Genomic DNA, 17933 nt, shown 5'->3' with positions numbered 1-17933 from the left:
TGTGTGTGTGTTTTTGTGTGTTTTTTTTTTTGCTCAATGTAACAAGCTTGTATAGGAGAGAATAGTTTGTAAAAGAGTTCTATTGATATGTTATTAAAATACATCTTCTTTTTGTCTGTTGTATAAAATTGTGTTCATGTTAGGAAGGGATTGAAAAATCGATGTTGTTTTTTCCCCAGGTGAAAATAAGGTATCCCACCTGGGTCCAAGAAAGACTGAAAGGGATGTCAGAGTGTGTGAGAGCTCTTAAAGGCGATCTTGGTGTTTTTACTAAATTGCTCTCCACAAGATAGATGTGCATATACGGCTAGAAGTTTTTAACCTGTGACTGACGTTATTGGTAAAGTTAAATGCAGGGTCTGCAATCTTGTGTGTATTGACTCATGGTTCGGCTCTTGTAATTGCTGCTTAGTATGTGTCAGAAATTCTTCACAATTGATAAACTTTGTTGTATCAAAAAATACTAGAAATGGTATTTTTACTCCAATAGAAAGCTGCCTTTTGGTTTCAACAAAATTCAGGCCAGTTGACACAGGCAAAGCCACAGAGAAAATACTTTACATCCTTTATAGTGTATTTTACCTTTATAATGTTTTGGTAGCTTTCTAGTTTGACAAATACAGCAATTTGAGTTTAATGAGACTTTGTATGTAACAGTCTGTAACAGTGCCTGGTAAGCTAGAACCTGTTTGAAACAGATACCAACTAAAACTAGCTTAAGCAAAAAAGGGATATTTATTCTGAGGATACCATGGTAGTTTCATGGGCACCATGGGTGGTGTCAGGGCCACTGTTCAAGGTTGTGTGGATTAGGCTCTGCATAGCCTTTAGCAGGAGTGCAGCCAGTCCTTAGAAACAAACCGGAACCAGAGACCAAATCCCTGTCAGGCCTCTTTCCTTTCTGCTCCTAGCTGTTTATGTGCTTTATTCATCTGCAGATGCCTTTCTCCACTTCCCAGTTTGTAAGAAGATGCCTACAGCTACGTTTATCTATTCCATTTAAGGAATCTGAATCTAAATCCCCACCATGTGGGAAGGAAGTCTGATTAACCAGCTTGGCTCAGGTGTATGCCCCTGGACCGTCTCATGAGGCAGAGCAGAACCATCTTACATAATAAAAGCCTAATATGCAAATCGACCGAACTGCGGAACGACTGATGGAACCAGTCGCTATGATGTGCACTGACCACCAGGGGCAGACACTCAACTCAGGAACAGGCCCCAGGCCAGCCAAGGCAGGTGCCAGTGGGAGGCCCCCGATTGCCCTGCAGGTCGCCCCGTAGAAGGAGGCGACTGGCGGCAGCAATGAGGGACGGGGCCAGCGAGCAGGTAGCACCAGGCTGGCCAAGGTGGGTGCCAGTTGGGGCCCCTTGATCACCCCACCAGTTGCCCCACAGATCATCCCTGATCACCAGCCAGGCCTAGGGACCCTACCTGTGCACGAATTTTGTGCACTGGGCCTCTAGTCCTATATAATAAAAGGGTAATAAGCAAATTGACCAAACAGCGAATGACCAGTCGCTATGACACGCACTGACCACCAGGGGGCAGGCACTCAACACAGAAGCTGCCTCCTGATGGTCAGTGTGCCCCCACAGGGGTAGCGCTGCTCAGCCACAAGCCAGGCTGATGGCTGGTGAGCACAGCAGCCCACCTCTGCAGCAGCGGTAAGGATGTCCAACTGATGGGGAGTGGGCCTAAGCTGTCAGTCAGACATTCCCCGAGGGCTCCCAGACTGCAAAAGGGCATAGGTGGTACTGAGGGGGACGGGGACTCCCCCCCCCCCCCCCCCCGGAGCACAAATGTTGTGTACTAGGCCTCTAGTGTTATATAAGCAAGGCTGTTCCCACTATAACCTACTGAAGATTAAAGGGGGAGAGCTTAGCAAACATTAGTGCCTGGTTTAGTAAGCTTATAGTAAGTGTTGAATAAGTGTTATCAATTTCATCTATATATATAAAAGGCTAAGTGACCGACTGGACATATGTCCGACTGACCGACCGGCCAACCAGTACATATGATGCGCACTGACAATTTAAAAATAAACATTGACTCGCACATGCGCAATATTTGTTCCTGTCTGACACCAGCCTCCCACTTAAATTAGTTCGAAGACAGTTTCCCATGATGCCAGCATTTGCGATGACTATTAATAAATCACAAGGACAAACTTTACACAGAGTAGGAATATTCCTACCTGAACCCGTTTTCGGACATGGTCACTTATATGTTGCTTTCTCTCTCGAGTTCGAACAGTGTGTGACGTTAACATTAAAGTTGTAAATACTTCATTGCAAGGGAAATTGGTCAAGTGCTCTGAAAGTGTTTTTACTCTTAATGTGGTATACAGGGAGATATTAAAGTAAGTTTAATCAATTTATCAGTCATTGTTTTTATCAATGTTTTTATATCAGGTCTTTATTGTTATATCATGTCTTTGTTATAGTTTATTAATCAATATATATTATTTTCATATACATTTTACTAATTTTCTTTCATCTCTGACACTTCTATTATAGAGAAAGGGCGAATAGCAATATTAAAATATTTCTTCTAATTAATTTCCTTTCAGTGTGCATGAATCCATGCACCGGGCCACTAGTGTCTTTTATAAAATATCAGTCATGTCACAAAATACAAATTTAAGGAACATGTTTACTGCAAATAGATATTAATAGATGTTTGTAAACTCTATACATTTATTGCAAGAAAACATTGTGGGAACTTTTATCTATTAGCTAATCAGTATTTATGATTCTGATATGTTCGGTGAAAGTGCTGTTCTCTCATAATCTTGATAGGAGTTTTCTCTCCCATTAACTTTCAACTGGTATCATCATGATAGTTTTATCTTTCAAATGTGCCCTGAACTCTTGTCTCCATCTCTTTGCTCTAACAGTGTTACCATGGCCTACAAATGATAGCTGCTCCTAACCCATCCCACACTTTGCCCAACTCCAAGATTATCTGTTCAAATTCTTCTCATGCTTTAAGATATAACCTATATGTGTCTCCTTTAGATGAAGCCTTTCCCAGACCACTCACCCAGAGGCAGTCTTCACTCCCCCGAATTCCCATTACGTCGTTCGTTATCCATACATGCCTGTGGTACATTGTGCTTCAGTCTTAGAATATAGTTTATTCTCTGAAACAATTCTAACTAATATTTAGATACTGGCCACGATGCTTCCAACCCTCTGACAAAAGTAGGGTCCTTGTGCTCTGAGCAGCCTCAGGACCCTGGAGTTTATATAACTTAAATAGCCATAGATCTGGACTTGAAGGACTTGGCCTAAAACTTCCAGGCAAATTCCATGGACATAGCCGCCCAATAGTTGTTTCAAAGGGGAGGGATGTTGTGACCCCATTTATTACCTCCTCTGTGGCAGAAATCTCTATCCTTCCTTGGGACACGGAGGAACCAGGTTTTCTTCATGCTCTAACAGAAACAAAAAGATTTGGAGTGAAAAGTTCTATAGACGTTAACTTTTCCTTAATCCTCATTTATCTTTTGGAACAGGGGAGCCCCCAGATTTCTGTAGAACCTAAAAACATCCAATCGACTTATGAAAAAGGAAGCTATTGCATGATGATTGTTGGAATTAACTGAAAGCCTCCCATCCATACTCTATACCATTATTTGTTACCACATTTTGTTTTCACTTTCATTCCCCACCCCTCCTCCTCTCTCTTTTATTAAAGATTTCATGATCAGCAACCCAAAGGACAGTATTGTTTCATGTTCATCTTTTCTTTACTATGCTTTTATTTGTCCATAAAAAATGTTTTCTCTCCTTTTATGGCCCCTTTTTCCTTTCATTTGATATGTCTTTAGTCTACTGCACAGAAGAAACTTTCTAAAGGGATGAAAACTTAGAATTTTGTGAAAAAAGTAGATATTTAACGATATCAGTATCATCTCTACTATTTGGACGTAAATACCATGTTTGAGTTCATTATCTTTCTAGTGCAGGGGTGGGCGAACTTTTTGACTCGAGGGCCACAATGGGTTCTTAAACTGGACCGGAGGGCCGGAACAAAAGCATGGATGGAGTGTTTGTGTGAACTAATATAAATTCAAAGTAAACATCATTACATAAAAGGGTACGGTCTTTTTTTTTTTTTTTTTTTTTTTAGTTTTATTCATTTCAAGCGGGCCGTAGTTTGCCCACGGCTGTTCTAGTGTGTTTGAACTAAATGTTGACATTAGTCACCATCTTTGTCTTTTCTAATAAGATAGTTTTTTAATCATAAAATTATTTTAGCTTCTCTCCAATCTTGATCCTATAAAAGTAAATTAATACTTGAATGACATAAGATAGTTTAAGTATTCTAATGTCCTTAATTTATGTTTATTTCATGTTTGCCTCATTTCTTTAGCTGTATATTTTCATTCATTGCTTTTTAAATTTCCTTTTGCATCCCATTTTTGACTAGTGCTTAGTCTTACTAAATAGTAATAAACACTGAACCTTTTCATAGCTCCACATTTAATATGGATATCTCATTTTGCTGGGGTCGAGCCCCAGCAGGTCCAGGGGTCCCCAAAGGTGTGGACGGAGTCGGCGAAGAAGGAATGACATGGAGACAGCGTTCAGTTGATCAGCAGCCTAGCCCGGATCTCCAGCCAAGTTCTGGTCTGGATCTCCAGAGAGGTTCTGCTCAGATTCTCCAGCCAGGTTCAGTGGCCAAGTTCTCTTGCTAGGCTCTGTCCAGATTCTCCAGCCAGGTTCAGTCACCAGGTTCTAGTCAGGCTCTCCTGCCAATTTCCACAGTCAGGTTCAGTCCAGGATCTATTGCCATGTTCTCTCCAGCGAAGTTCTTCTGTTTCCAGGCTCCGTGTAGGTTCTGTCTTCTGAATTCTGTCTCATGAGTTCTGTCTTCTTGATTCTGTTCTAAGTTCTGAGTGTTTCTGTCTTGTTACAACTGTATTTATACCAGTTGATTCAATCCTATCAATCTCTATTACAAAGGTTAGGGCGTTTCTTATCTCCATTCCAGGGAGAAAAGATTATGTAGTTTAAGCATGATTGTTCGTAGTTAAAGGGATTAATTACCCGCCTGGCACTTAGTTGAGGGGTTTTATTCCCTCCCTAACTTCAGGGGAAAATCCCTACCTGGGGATTCAACCTTTCTCGGAGAGGTGACTTTGGTTAAAACACAGCGCCAAGAAGGTGAGCAAACATATTAAGAACCGTATGCCATATATGCCAGGTCCCTTGAAACAGCAAGGATGGACCGGCTCCCGGCATCATTTTACCAGTCACATTTAGAGAAGTTAACATTTGCCTAAAATCATAGGCAAGGATTATTGTAGAAATTATGTGTCACCCCTAAATATTTCAGTATGAACCTTCTAAATATAGGACTTTTACATAATCGTTACCACACATAACAAAATTAAAATTTCCCTAATTTCACTAATTTTCAGTTTCTATTAAAACACCCCCAATATCCCACAAATGTTTTTTGTAGCTTTTCCCCTAAACTAGGATCTCATCAAAATGCAAACACTACATTGGGTTTTTTGCCTTTTTAAAAAAATCTAAACCAGTCCCTCTAACTTTGGGGGCGGGGCAATTTCTCTAATCTGATCCTTGTACATTTATTAACTGGCTTCTTTTTGGTAGAGTGGGGTTGGGGAAAACTTCCCTTCAACTGGGTGCTTAATATGCAAACAAATGGATGGATGAATTTGAGAGCTAACTGCAGAAGCAGTACTTATGTAAATTTTGCATTTAAAGTGAAAGCTATATTGTTGAAAGAAAACAAAACCTCCAAGAAAAACAAAAGGCTATATAAGACAGAAAATGAGCTATAAATAATATTTAGTCATTTTTAGCCTTTAGAATCACCTACCTTGATGGCTTTATTAGAATTAGAACATAAGTAAAATAGCTATCAACTTTGATGGTAGAGTTTAGAAGGTAGAAGTGTACAAAGAGATGTAACAAGGGAAGGATAGAAGTCCTAATATCAAGAGGGATATTGTCTATAGTTGATGAAATAAGACACAGGGATGTATAGGTATTAAAGTTATAGAGACACTGAGCAACTAAAAACAGCGATGTAACTCTACTATAATTGGGGGAAGGAGAATGGGCTGACATCCTGATCTGTTATGGTAAGAAGTCAACAAACACTCTGAAATTTTATATATTCAGAACTGATGCATTATCCAGAGGGAAAAAGTTAATCCGTGCAACAATTAAAAACAAACGAAGTTTAAAGGTGGTTGCTCTGGCATTGGAGTGGAGGGTTTAAGTATATTGGAAAACTAAGGGCTATCTGAATGACTTAACAGTGACCTGTATATTTATGTATCTTAAGACAAAAAAATGGCATATTCAAGGTTTTGTTGCTTTATTTTTAATAGCTTTAATAAGATATAATTTAAATACAGTAAGTTCACTAACTGTACAATTGGTGAATTTTGGTAATTGTATACAGTTACATAACCTTCACCCCAGTCAAGGTATAGAATATTTCTTTCATCTTGAAAACTTTGTGCTACTTGCCTTCAATATTCAGCCCCCCAACCTCTTGCCCTTGGTAAGTATTCATCTACTTTCTGTCACTTTAATTTTGCTTTTCTAGAATTTACTACAAACGGAATCCTAGAGTATAGCGTCTTTTATGTTTGACTCATTTCATTCAGTACACCTCTGAGATGTATCTGTGTTGTGTGTACTGTCACAATAAAGATTTTCCTCCTCCTTTATTTGTCTATAATAGTCATTGTGGTACAAAAGTCAGCATCAACCGTAGTGCTCTCAGTGTGTTCATGTTTTCTCACTCTCTACCATGAATCCATTAAATATCTTCATTTTTTTCTCTTTATCAAAGGTTGAATTAATTAAGGGGAATTTACAAAGTGTTGGACTTACTCTTCGTCTTGTCCAGTCAACTGACGGCTATGCCGGGCACGTCATCATTGAGACTGTGGCCCCAAACTCACCTGCTGCACTTGCTGATCTTCAGCGAGGAGATCGACTGATTGCTATTGGAGGTAATTACGCTAATATGCAGTATAGTTTACATTTACAGAGAAAGCAGAGAGTAGATGTGGGGTTCTCCTCTCTCCTTTATTTTCATAAGCACGTAACTTTTATAATAGGAAGTAGTAACTTTATTATAAAAATCTGAAAAAAGCCTTAAAATTTAATTTAAAACACACATGCCATATGACACTTAGGATACAAAGCTATAAAATAAACCTCAGCTGTTACTTGTTTGACATAACAGTTACTCTTTCCCATCTGAAAACCACAATTCAGTATACATTTTTTAATATTCACACACCCTGTTTTCGTTTTGCCTACAGGATAAAATTAATTTTTTTTTTTAATTCTCACCCAAGGACATTTTTCCAATGATTTTTTAGAGAGAGTAGAAGGAGAGAAGAGGTGGGGGGGGGGGCAGATCGATGTGAGAGAGACACACAAATTGGTTGCCTCCCACACATGCCCCAATTGAACTGGGAATCAAACCTGCAACCTTTCGGTGTGCAGACCGATGCTCTAACCATTAGAATACACTGGCTAGGGTGTAAAATTAATTTTTTTCTTGTGTACTTTTTTGAAAGGTTTTTGTTTTTAATTACACAAGTAGTAAATATTATTAAAAATAACGGGCGCCCGGCTAGCTCAGTCGGTAGAGCATGAGACTCTTAAAAATAAATCTAAGCAATATAAATGTATGCTGAGTGGAAAAATATATCTACCATTTGTAAAAATATATTTATTGAGATAAGGGGCAGGTGTGATATACATTAATTTTTTATAGCTATAATTCATTTATGTGGTTCTATAATAATTTTTTAAGTATTTAGTAATGGGATTGGTGGCAGTTGAAAGAAGATTAACAAAATGGTTGCTATATTTGAAACTCAATAATGGAGTTCATTTTACTATTTCCTCTATATTTGCATATATTAGAAATATTCCAAAAGAAAAGGAATCCCACCCTGGCCAGTTTGGCTTGGTAGTTAGAGTGTTGGCCCTCGTACTCAAAGGTCCAAGTTTGATTCCTGGTCAAGGGCATGTACCTGGGTTGCAGACCTCATTCTGGCCTGGGTCCGGGCATGTGCAGGAGGTAACTGATTAATGTGTCTCTCACATGGATGTTCCTTTCTCTCTCTCTCTCTCTCTCTCTCTCTCTCTCTCTCTCTCTCTCCCCCCCCCTCCCTCCGCCCCCTCCACTTTCTCTAAAAATCAATGGAAAAAAATATCCTCAGGTGGATAAACCAAGTGAACTGGAACTTTGACAGAACTGACAGATGAGTAGGGAGTCCACTATCTGGATCTGTGTCAGGTGAACAGAGGGTGGCACATTGATTCTCACATAGTAGTGCGGACAGGAGCATGAGAAGGTCAAAGAGGGTTTTTAACTACACTGACTTTGTAGTGTCAAAGAAACATCAAGGTGGTGATACCCAGAGGTAGTTGGGAATGTAGGACAGAAGGGAACAAGGAAGAGTCGATAGCTAAAACTCCTGAAATGGATATAATCCAGGAAGAGAGCAAAAAGACAGAGAAAACTAACGACAGGCAAAACCATGGGAATGTTTGCACACAAGGGGCAGGTTAGGTGGAGAAAAAGCAGAGGAGGGATCATCTGAGCCCAGTTAGTTCAGTGTCATGAAAATGGTTTTAAAGCAGGAGGAAGGGAATAAAAGTATGAGCAAGGATAATTGATGGAGCAAAGGGCTGAAGGAGATGGTTAGGGGGCGAGTGGGATTCAGAGTACAACGAAAGGAATACCCTCTCCTCTGAGATAGCTTAATAGTAAAAGTGATTGGCAGGAAGAAAAGGTGACTTCTTGTTGATCTTTTCAGTAAACTAGGTGATGTCATCCACAGAAGAAAAAAGCAGGAAGGGTGGATTTCAGGGGATTGGGGGAGGTTTGAAGCTGGTGTTTTAGAAACTCAGTTGTTTGGAGACCATTCAACAGAATGATAAGGCAGCACTGAACACTATGCTGAAGACAGAGACGATAACTTGGGGCTGGATCAGGTAGTCATCTCAGGAGAAAGGGGAGGTGGCGGGGCTAACAGAGCTGGGAATCAGAAAGACAGGTAGATGTAGAAGAGGAAAAGTCCAGGGCAAGAGAATAGAAAATCTTGATGTGAACATCACTGAAATCTTGAGAATGAGGTCAAGGAGAAAAGCAAGTGCTATCAGGAGAACCATCTGGACCAGGAGAGCGAAGGAGGAATGATTAGGTCTGGAAATTACCTTGAAACAGTTCAGTGAGCAGACAGAATTGTCACAGGTGGGAAATAAGAGATTGTGACCAGAAATTAATTTCCAAGTGAAAGATATTTGCTGTGGTCAAGTTCCCAGTGATGACCAGGTCTAAAGCAAGGTCTTACTTCCTGGGCAGCTGAAGTAGGAGAGGATATAGGCTGAGGAACTCTACAGTCAGGTTATTAGATGGGGCTGATGTTACTTTGATTTATTTAGGATGGCCCTAAGACCTTTGGAAAGCAAAGACCTGTCTCACCTTTCTCTAAGTCCTACAGAAAGGGATAGCTTGGGTAAGTACTGTTTGGGGGATGGTAGTGAAAGGGCAGGAAACAAATAGAGCCTGTAATGATACACCTAGAAGATGGCTAGCTGGAAGAACATACTAGAAGCTGCTGGCTCTGATTGCCTTGGGGAAGGAAGAGTATTGCTGGAGATAGAGGTTGAAGGGAGATCTTTTCCAGTATACATCTTTTGTACCCTTTGAATTTTGAATTATGTTAATGTAGCACCTATTAGAAAACAGTAAAATGAAAACTTAAGATAGGTATTATCAATGTAGGTGCAGATAGTAACCAACTTGTTTAACTGTAAAGCAACTTATGCCTGCCTTATTCTTTCTGGTCCTGAAAAGGATTAGTTTAATGGGTAAAGCTACTAAAAAGAATCTGTAAAAGAGTACATTATTCATAATATAGTATTTTGCAGTTTATTTCAAACATCAGTCTCTTACTTTGACCCAATTGCTTGTAATCCCTGGTATATTTTGGGATTTCCCTCAATAAAATCAGTTTCCCATCATTCTAAGTCTGGTTTAACCATTAATAAAATCCTTATTAGGTGTCACTCTGCTCACTTTAAACTGAGAAATAGTGTCATTTAAACGTAGGAAGGAATGGGAAGCAATTGGGAGTTACCAGCTTGGCACCCTTCTAAGGATTTTCGTGTCATCATTTGGTTTGAATAAGTAAACATTTCTAGAATATCCAGGGTTTGAGAATCGGCACACAGGTGCATCCAAAAGCCAATCATATATTTTGGAGGTTTCCCTATTACTTTTTCGTTAAATATCATGAGTTAATGGCAATTATATATAGCAATTTAGGTAATTCTCATTGCAGTAATTTGTGTTTCCCTTTCAAAATTTTAAAACAGGTGTGAAGATCACATCTACACTGCAGGTGCTGAAGCTGATCAAGCAGGCCGGCGACCGCGTCCTGGTGTACTATGAGAGGCCTGTGGGCCAGGGCCACCACAGTGCAGCGCTGCAGGATCATTTCAGTCAATTGGAAGAAAACTTTCTGTCAGGCTCCTGCCAACCACATTATGAAGAGGACACTGGGTTGGCAGTAGACACTGAAAGCAGAGACCTGGATTTGGAATTTGAAGACTTGGCAAGTGATGTCAGAGCACAAAATGAGTTCAAAGATGAGGCACAGTCGGCAAGTCTTAGTCCCAAACGTACTCCAACGACACCTTCTGTTAGACCCCTTGGAACGATATCCCCAGTTTTAAATCGTAAATTAGCTACAGGAAGTCACCCCCCACCACCCAAACTCCCATCCAAAGACGGAAACAAACCTTTAGCCCCAAAACCTTCTGAGACAACAGACCCAGCACAAGTGTCAAAACCCACCCAGGGATCCACTCTCAAGCCACCCGTGCCACCACGACCGCAAGTGAAAGCTCCTTTGCCTTCTGCAGATGCCCCAGGTCAGGCGGAACCAGATGTTCTTGAAAAGCCAGAAAAGGCGCTGCCGCCTCCTCCTGCAGATAAACCTGCTGAAAAGCAAGCGAAAAATGTGGATCACATGGAAGATGCAGCTGCATCTAAGCAGTCTTCAGCGAAGCAGGAAGTGGGGAAAGACTTGCCCTCAGAAAGTTCCTGCCCTCCGAAGGACAGTTCGGATGACCCTCAAACGTGGGAGTCTTCAGAAATTCACTATCGTAATAAGCTAGGGAAATGGACAAGAGCCAGAGCCACCTGCTTCTTCGACATAGAAGCCTGCCACCGGTACTTAAACCTCGCCCTGTGGTGCAGGGATCCTTTCAAGTTGGGGGGGCTCATCTGTTTGGGGCATGTGAGCCTGAAACTTGAAGAGGTGGCTTTAGGATGCCTCACTACATCAAACATGGAGTACCTTTCCAAGTTCAGACTGGAAGCCCCAACACCCAAGGCCATGGTCACGAGAACCGCACTCCGCAATCTGAGTATGCAAAAGGGATTCAATGACAAATTTTGCTTTGGTGACATTACTATTCACTTCAAATATTTGAAAGAAGGAGAAGTGGACCACCACCTAGTTACTAACTTGGAGAAAGAAAAAGAATTTCATTTGGTCGAAGAGGTTTCTGCCCTGCCGAAAGAGGAGCCCTTAGTGGGACAGATGGGCTTAACAGAAAATAAACACAGTTTCCAGGACACTCAGTTCCAGAACCCAACGTGGTGCGATTACTGCAAGAAAAAAGTCTGGACTAAAGCCGCTTCCCAGTGTATGATCTGTGCTTATGTTTGCCATAAGAAATGCCAGGAAAAGTGTCTCGCCGAGATTCCTCTCTGTGGAGCGACTGAGAGGCGGATAGACCGGACCCTGAAAAACCTCAGGCTGGAAGGACAGGAGACCCTCCTGGGCCTGTCTGCCCGTACTGACGCTGAAGTTAGCAAGTCCGTCACTAGAACCACAGGCTTGACGAGGCACATCATCAATACTAGCTCTCGTCTGTTAAACCTGCGTCAAGTCTCTAAAACTCGCCTCTCTGAACCAGGAACCGATCTAGTAGAACCTTCACCAAAACACACCCCCAACACGTCAGACAATGAAGGCAGCGACACAGAGGTGTGTGGTCCAAACAGTCCTTCTAAACGGGGAAACAGCACAGGAATAAAGTTAGTAAGGAAGGAGGGTGGTCTGGATGACAGCGTCTTCATTGCAGTTAAAGAAATTGGCCGTGATCTGTACAGGGGCTTGCCGACAGAGGAGAGGATCCAGAAACTCGAGTTCATGCTGGATAAACTGCAGAATGAAATTGATCAAGAGCTGGAACATAACAATTCCCTTGTTAGAGAAGAAAAAGAGACAACCGATACAAGGAAAAAATCTCTTCTTTCTGCTGCTTTAGGTAAATCAGGTGAAAGACTACAAGCTTTGACACTTCTTATGATCCACTACAGAGCAGGCATTGAAGATATCGAATCTTTAGAAAGTCTGACCTTAGACCAGCACCCAAAAAAAATAGGCAAGTACACAGATGACCCAGAAGAAGACTTTGATAATGAAATAACCCAACTAATAGACGCTCAGCCATTCAGCAGCATTTCAGATGACTTATTCGGCCCATCTGAGTCTGTGTAACAGACCCGTCTAATCTTTCAAGCAATTGGGGAAAAGTATCTGAAGTACCACAGATAAAACCATGTTTAAACCCCCTTATAATGCACTTCGGCCTGCTTCTCCACAGTTACTTGCTTGTGTTAATAAGAATGAAAAGGTTGTTTCAGCGAAAACATGACCAGCTCACTAAATTGGTTGTTTCAGATTGCATTTATAGCTCTGCTTTTTGGGTTTATACTTGGAATTTATTTTTACTAATTTATTTTTAACTTTTTCTAATTATGGAATTATGTAAGCTGACTTTTCATGTTTATGTTTGTTGTCTCATTGTGCTATTTTTCTTTCTCTTTTTTGAATTAGTGTTAAATTGGATACTGTCCAGATTCTTGTAATGTTTTTATTTCTATCACGGTTGTAACAGATTGTTGCATGCCCAAATTGACAGCAGCAATCATTGAGGGAACAGTTTTTGAATCTTTGTGTTATGAAGTTTGTCATCCTACTTGAGATTTTTATTATTTTGGGGTCCTGGGGGGTGCTTTTTGTTTTTGCCAAATGTAACACGAAAGCAGACACTATGGCTTTAGTCAGTTATGCTGATTTAGTAAAAAAAAAAAAAAACAACAACAAAAAAAACCTTTACATATATTGCTTGCTTCCAATGCCTCTGTGAAATTTTTTTCTAAAGCTTTTGTGTAGTTGAAGTAGAGTGAGAATATAGTGATTGATTTGAAGAGCTTGCACTGCAAACAAAATGTAACAAAGAGTAAATATAGAACGCAGTTGGTAAAGAATTTTGTGGAGAGAGAACAGGATTATTAAAAAACAGCAGCTAGGTTTTTGAAATACAATTTTTCAAAATGTTGCTTTCCTTTTAAATGGAAGTTCTAATCATTTATGATTAATTTTCATCTCCAGTTCTCCCATAGGAAATAAAGCATGTGCAAGGATATTTAAAGTTTCAGAGGACTGTTCTTAAAATGACCGTGTTAACTGGTTTGGCTGTTTTTTAGAAACTTTTTTTTTTATGCAGGACAATGTTGTGAAGGAGAAGAATCATGCAAAATAGATTTACTCCTTTGTCTGACATCCTGCAGGTTTAAAGGAATGGTGATCATTCTGAATGCTTCTGTAATTCAGATTATCTTCATTAATAAAAAAAGAAAATTAAAAATAGACAGTATAGATACATAGGAATTGGGACTAGTTCTCTGAAAAGGAGGATCTACTCTCATACTTGGTCCATCGTGTGGATATCTGTAACACATGGCTGAGGGAAACCATGAGCAGGACCCCTGTTGGTATTCCATAAAAGTTTTGGCCTTTTATTTGCCTATAAAAAGATACATCTATGCATAATTTTCCCTTTTGTAGGTAACTACTATGAAGATATGTAGTAAAACTGACATGAATTTAAAACTAGATGGGATGGCTTGTATGGCTGGCAGAAAAAAAGCATTTTAATATGGATTCTGGCCCACATCTATAGTCCAGGACACCATATAAGAGTTTAAGATCAAGCTCTTCCATTGGCCATGAATGAACTGTATGACCATCGGCAAGCCACAAAAGAGCCCTGTGTCTCAGTTTCTCCAGCTCCAAAGTAGGAATAAACTAGATTTAGTCTACCTCACAGGATTGTGAGGGAAACAATAGCATAACTAAGTGCTCTGCACGGTAAAAAAGCCATTCAAATAACAGGTAGGATGTATATGGGCTATAAAAACATTACTGAAGGAAGGAAAGTTACTTCTTTAAAAATCAATAGCCAATTCTCATTTCTGCTATTAAGTGAAATATTAGGGGAAAATGCTTTCTTGGCCAAGTTAATAACAAAAATATAGCTGTGTATACCCCCCCTTTGTTTATTTAAGCATGCTTGCATTTTAAAAGAACACTGCTATAGAAGTCTTGATACACAAAATTCTCTGGAAGCTAAAATGTTAATCTGTAACATATGCTTGAAACAATCTGCCCAATATAATAACCAACTTCCATGTATGAAAAATAACTTACCATCCGTAACCTGGGAGGTGGAGTGTCTGCAAGTGGCTGGTGCCTAGGGGTCGTACCACAGAAGTTTCGGTGACATCCAAGCATGCTGCTGAAATGGGTGCATTCCAAAGGGCTGTAGAAGTAATGCAAAACTTTGGTTTCATAAAAATCTACTCATGCTTTAAAATACTTAACTCTGTAGAACCACAGTTATGGAAAGCTCAGTAATGCTGCTCATGATATTTATAAAATAATACCTTTAACATAGTGCAATATTTTATTATATATATATATATAGTGGGAGGAGCAGTAGGGGCATCACAGTTGCACTCGTGCAACGGGAACACCCCAAGTTGCCCAGGGGAGAGTGAGGTATAAGGTTCAATGAAAACAGTTGTATTATATTAAATTCCTGATGTAATGTCGCTGCCATGCTATGTTATCAATAGCTAACAGATAATAAAGAAAGCAAAACCACCACGGGAAAAAGAATATCTTCATTTGATGGCATCTGAAAAGGTGACTGCTGCATCTCTCTGGAATTACAGCCTGGTAGAATCTGGCCACACAAACAAGCTCAACAGTCCATTTGTGCTAAACAAAACTGCTATTTTGAAAACTGCCTAAAAGCATTACCTTTTGGGTTTACTATGGTTTTATTTATGGATTTGCCTCTGCTCCCTATTAGTAATTAGAGTAGTGAAAGTGTATTTTTTACGTTGGTATTAAATGATTGGGCTAGACATTTAGACCCTCAAGTTGAGCAATGTTTTAGCACTGTTTTGGAATCAGAATTAATATCTACATTCCTTAATGTCAAGATCTACATTCTTCAATATCGAAACTAGTTGAATACTATGTGGCCACTTGTGACTTTTGAGAAAAGAAAACAGCTTAATTGAGGGTACTGTCAGGTTCAAAATTTAAGTAAATCTGAATTTTTTGACAGACTATTTGAAAATACGTGGCTTTTATTAATAGTAAGATAATATAAAAACAAATCCCTAAAAGTAGATAAATTTAAAATCACTTTTAAAATGTATTGTCTTTACTTCTAAATTGAGATAATAGCTTTCTTTTAAAAAATAGGGTGGTCTCTCAATCCTTTTTAAGCCATGGATCCCCTAAACAGCTGATTAAAACTAGACTCTTGCCCCTAAAAGATACACATGCACACCGTAAGTTTACAGGACTTGGGGCCACAGGCCCAGTGTATCAAATGGCCACATAGTTTAGTTATTCTTATCAAATATATTGGTTCACAGCAATCAGGAAAATAATACAACTTTCTAGATGCAAGGATAACTTACTGCATGTTTCCACACTGACATGTGACTAGTTAACATATTTCAATGTAAAACACTTTTCAAAGCCAAAATGTATGGTTCACTAACCTGGAGAGGAAGTTACCTGATGCCTGCAAGCAGAGAACAGTTTTTAATTAAATATCAACAGTCAATACCTTATGTATTTGATTCCAAGGATAATGTCTGGTTTATAAAGGAATACAAGTAGGCACAGTAGTGTTCAGAAGATTTATTAAGTAAACTAGCTAAAACATGGCTTAGGCAGGTACACTTGGCAGTCAAAAGAAAGAATTGACTATTCATTGCTACCTCATTAAGGTTTTTGTATCTGTTTGCCAGGTACACACATAAAACCACCTCTGCTCAAAAAAGAAACTCGGCTGTATGTTCTTTGTTCTGACATACATAATTATTTTTTTTTAAAGTCTCTTTTCAGTCTTGGCTCACCCCAGAACATTAGTCACATAAAAGACCCTACAATTCCCCGTTTTTCCTGTTAGATACAACTGATAATCTTTTGCTCCTAAAACAGTTCTAAAAAACTCCATGTATCTTTTATGTCATCCCTCAGGATCAATAGCAGGCATGCCTTTCCCAGTCATTTTTGAAGAGACGACTCTTAAAGGCAAAACTAAAGTAGGAATAACATACGGTGCTGGGGCTGGGAGAACCACGAACCCGCCAGAGGACCGGTTTGCAGCTCGCTCCTTTGGAAGGTTCTCCCCGGTGGGAGTGGAGAACAGCCTGCCTCAGAGCCACGGGCGCGCGCCTCTGGAGCACCTTCCAGAAGCCACCCATGGGCGCGCGCCTCTGGAGCACCTTCCAGAAGCCACCCATGGGCGCGCGCCTCTGGAGCACCTTCCAGAAGCCACCCAGTCAGCTGCCCATGCGAATTGGTGAGTGGGAAGCTGTGTGCTTCCAATTCACGGCACCCGACAGCCCGGCTGCAGACCCTCCAAGGCCCGCAGGAAAGCTTCGTAAAGCAAGTGGGAAGTCAGCATCAGCTCACTTTCCTAGAGAACTGAAAGGTTGAAGAGCCCTCTTAAAGTCCTTAGTTCCTCCTCATCCAAGTTAAACAATTTCTAACTTAACAAAAACATTGACGTTAGGTGATTTTCATTTACATTTAATGACAGAACTACAGAATTAACCAGTAGTAGCTGAGGCATTCCACACGTCACCACTGCAATCATATCATACAAAACCTGGTGTAAACTGACAGTGTTCACTAACACAGTATTGGCTGTTAGGTTGGGAAGGCACGACAATGTCATGCTTAGAGAAACTACATCACACAGCACTAGATGACACAGTAATACAGAGACATTTTCAGATGTTTGATTTTTTTCCTGCCTGTGAAATGGGGGGTGTCCGGACCACCCTATTTTTACCTGGTTTCCTAACATGATTCAAGACCTAATTGCACTCATCGTCATTTAAAACTTTTCACATTGATGTGAACAACTTTCAGAAGTCTAGGAAAGAATAGTTACAACTCAAAATTAAACACTTGGATAATCTCCAAACAGGTCAAAGATGATAGAGTCTGATTTTTTTGTTCATGTCATAGCAGCTATTAGCCTTTTACCTTTATTTTCTAACCTTGAACTAGATGTTGATAAGTCTCGCCATGCTTACACAACCTTGACTTGTGTAATCTACCCTGAATGTTCCTTCATCCAGTAAGATAATCATATATCTTAAAGGGAAGCATCTAGTTGTTCATAACTGTTCATTTTAGATGCTTTTCTCTGCTTTCATAACATTTGCTATTTTTCCCCTCATTGGCTTCAATGTTTGCTGCCAACCACATGACATGTAAACATATCGTTTACATACAACCAGCTGTTTCCGGGTAGGTGGTTACATATAGATAACTAGTGCCAGCTAAGTTTTACAGATAAATCCAAACGGTAACTGCCTCAAGTTCTTGTCCTCTGCGTTTGAGATAACTAGCTTTTAACTCATACATATATTGATGATAATTACAAGCTGAAGAACTCAACACTCGGCGTCACTACGTAACCATACGCTGTCTTACTTGATTGTTCAGA

The 17933-nt window shown here is 40.0% G+C and overlaps 1 protein-coding gene and 1 long non-coding RNA gene across 3 annotated transcripts in view; one reads left to right on the top strand and one right to left on the bottom strand.

Annotated features, from left to right (window-relative positions):
* PDZD8 (PDZ domain containing 8) overlaps window positions 1-13753 on the top strand; it is a 64435-nt gene extending 50682 nt beyond the window's left edge. For both annotated transcript variants that reach the window (XM_059661555.1, XM_059661554.1), the window contains 2 exons: window positions 6847-7009; window positions 10401-13753. In XM_059661555.1, the coding sequence (XP_059517538.1) occupies window positions 6847-7009; window positions 10401-12598 (2361 nt within the window). In that variant the 3' untranslated portion in view covers window positions 12599-13753. The remainder of the gene's footprint in view (window positions 1-6846; window positions 7010-10400) is intronic.
* A 1104-nt stretch (window positions 13754-14857) lies between these two features.
* Window positions 14858-17892, bottom strand: LOC132214382 (uncharacterized). The gene is made up of 2 exons (XR_009448271.1): window positions 16738-17892; window positions 14858-16659 (listed from the first exon to the last, which is right to left on the bottom strand). It is a non-coding gene; the product is annotated as an uncharacterized LOC132214382 (long non-coding RNA).
* Window positions 17893-17933: the final 41 nt, after the last annotated feature.

The sequence above is a fragment of the Myotis daubentonii genome, chromosome 13 (assembly GCF_963259705.1).
Source record: "Myotis daubentonii chromosome 13, mMyoDau2.1, whole genome shotgun sequence".
In the NCBI taxonomy this organism is placed as follows: domain Eukaryota; kingdom Metazoa; phylum Chordata; class Mammalia; order Chiroptera; family Vespertilionidae; genus Myotis; species Myotis daubentonii.
The sequence above is the reverse complement of the archived record's forward strand: the minus strand, read 5'-3'. Positions and strand labels throughout refer to the sequence as shown.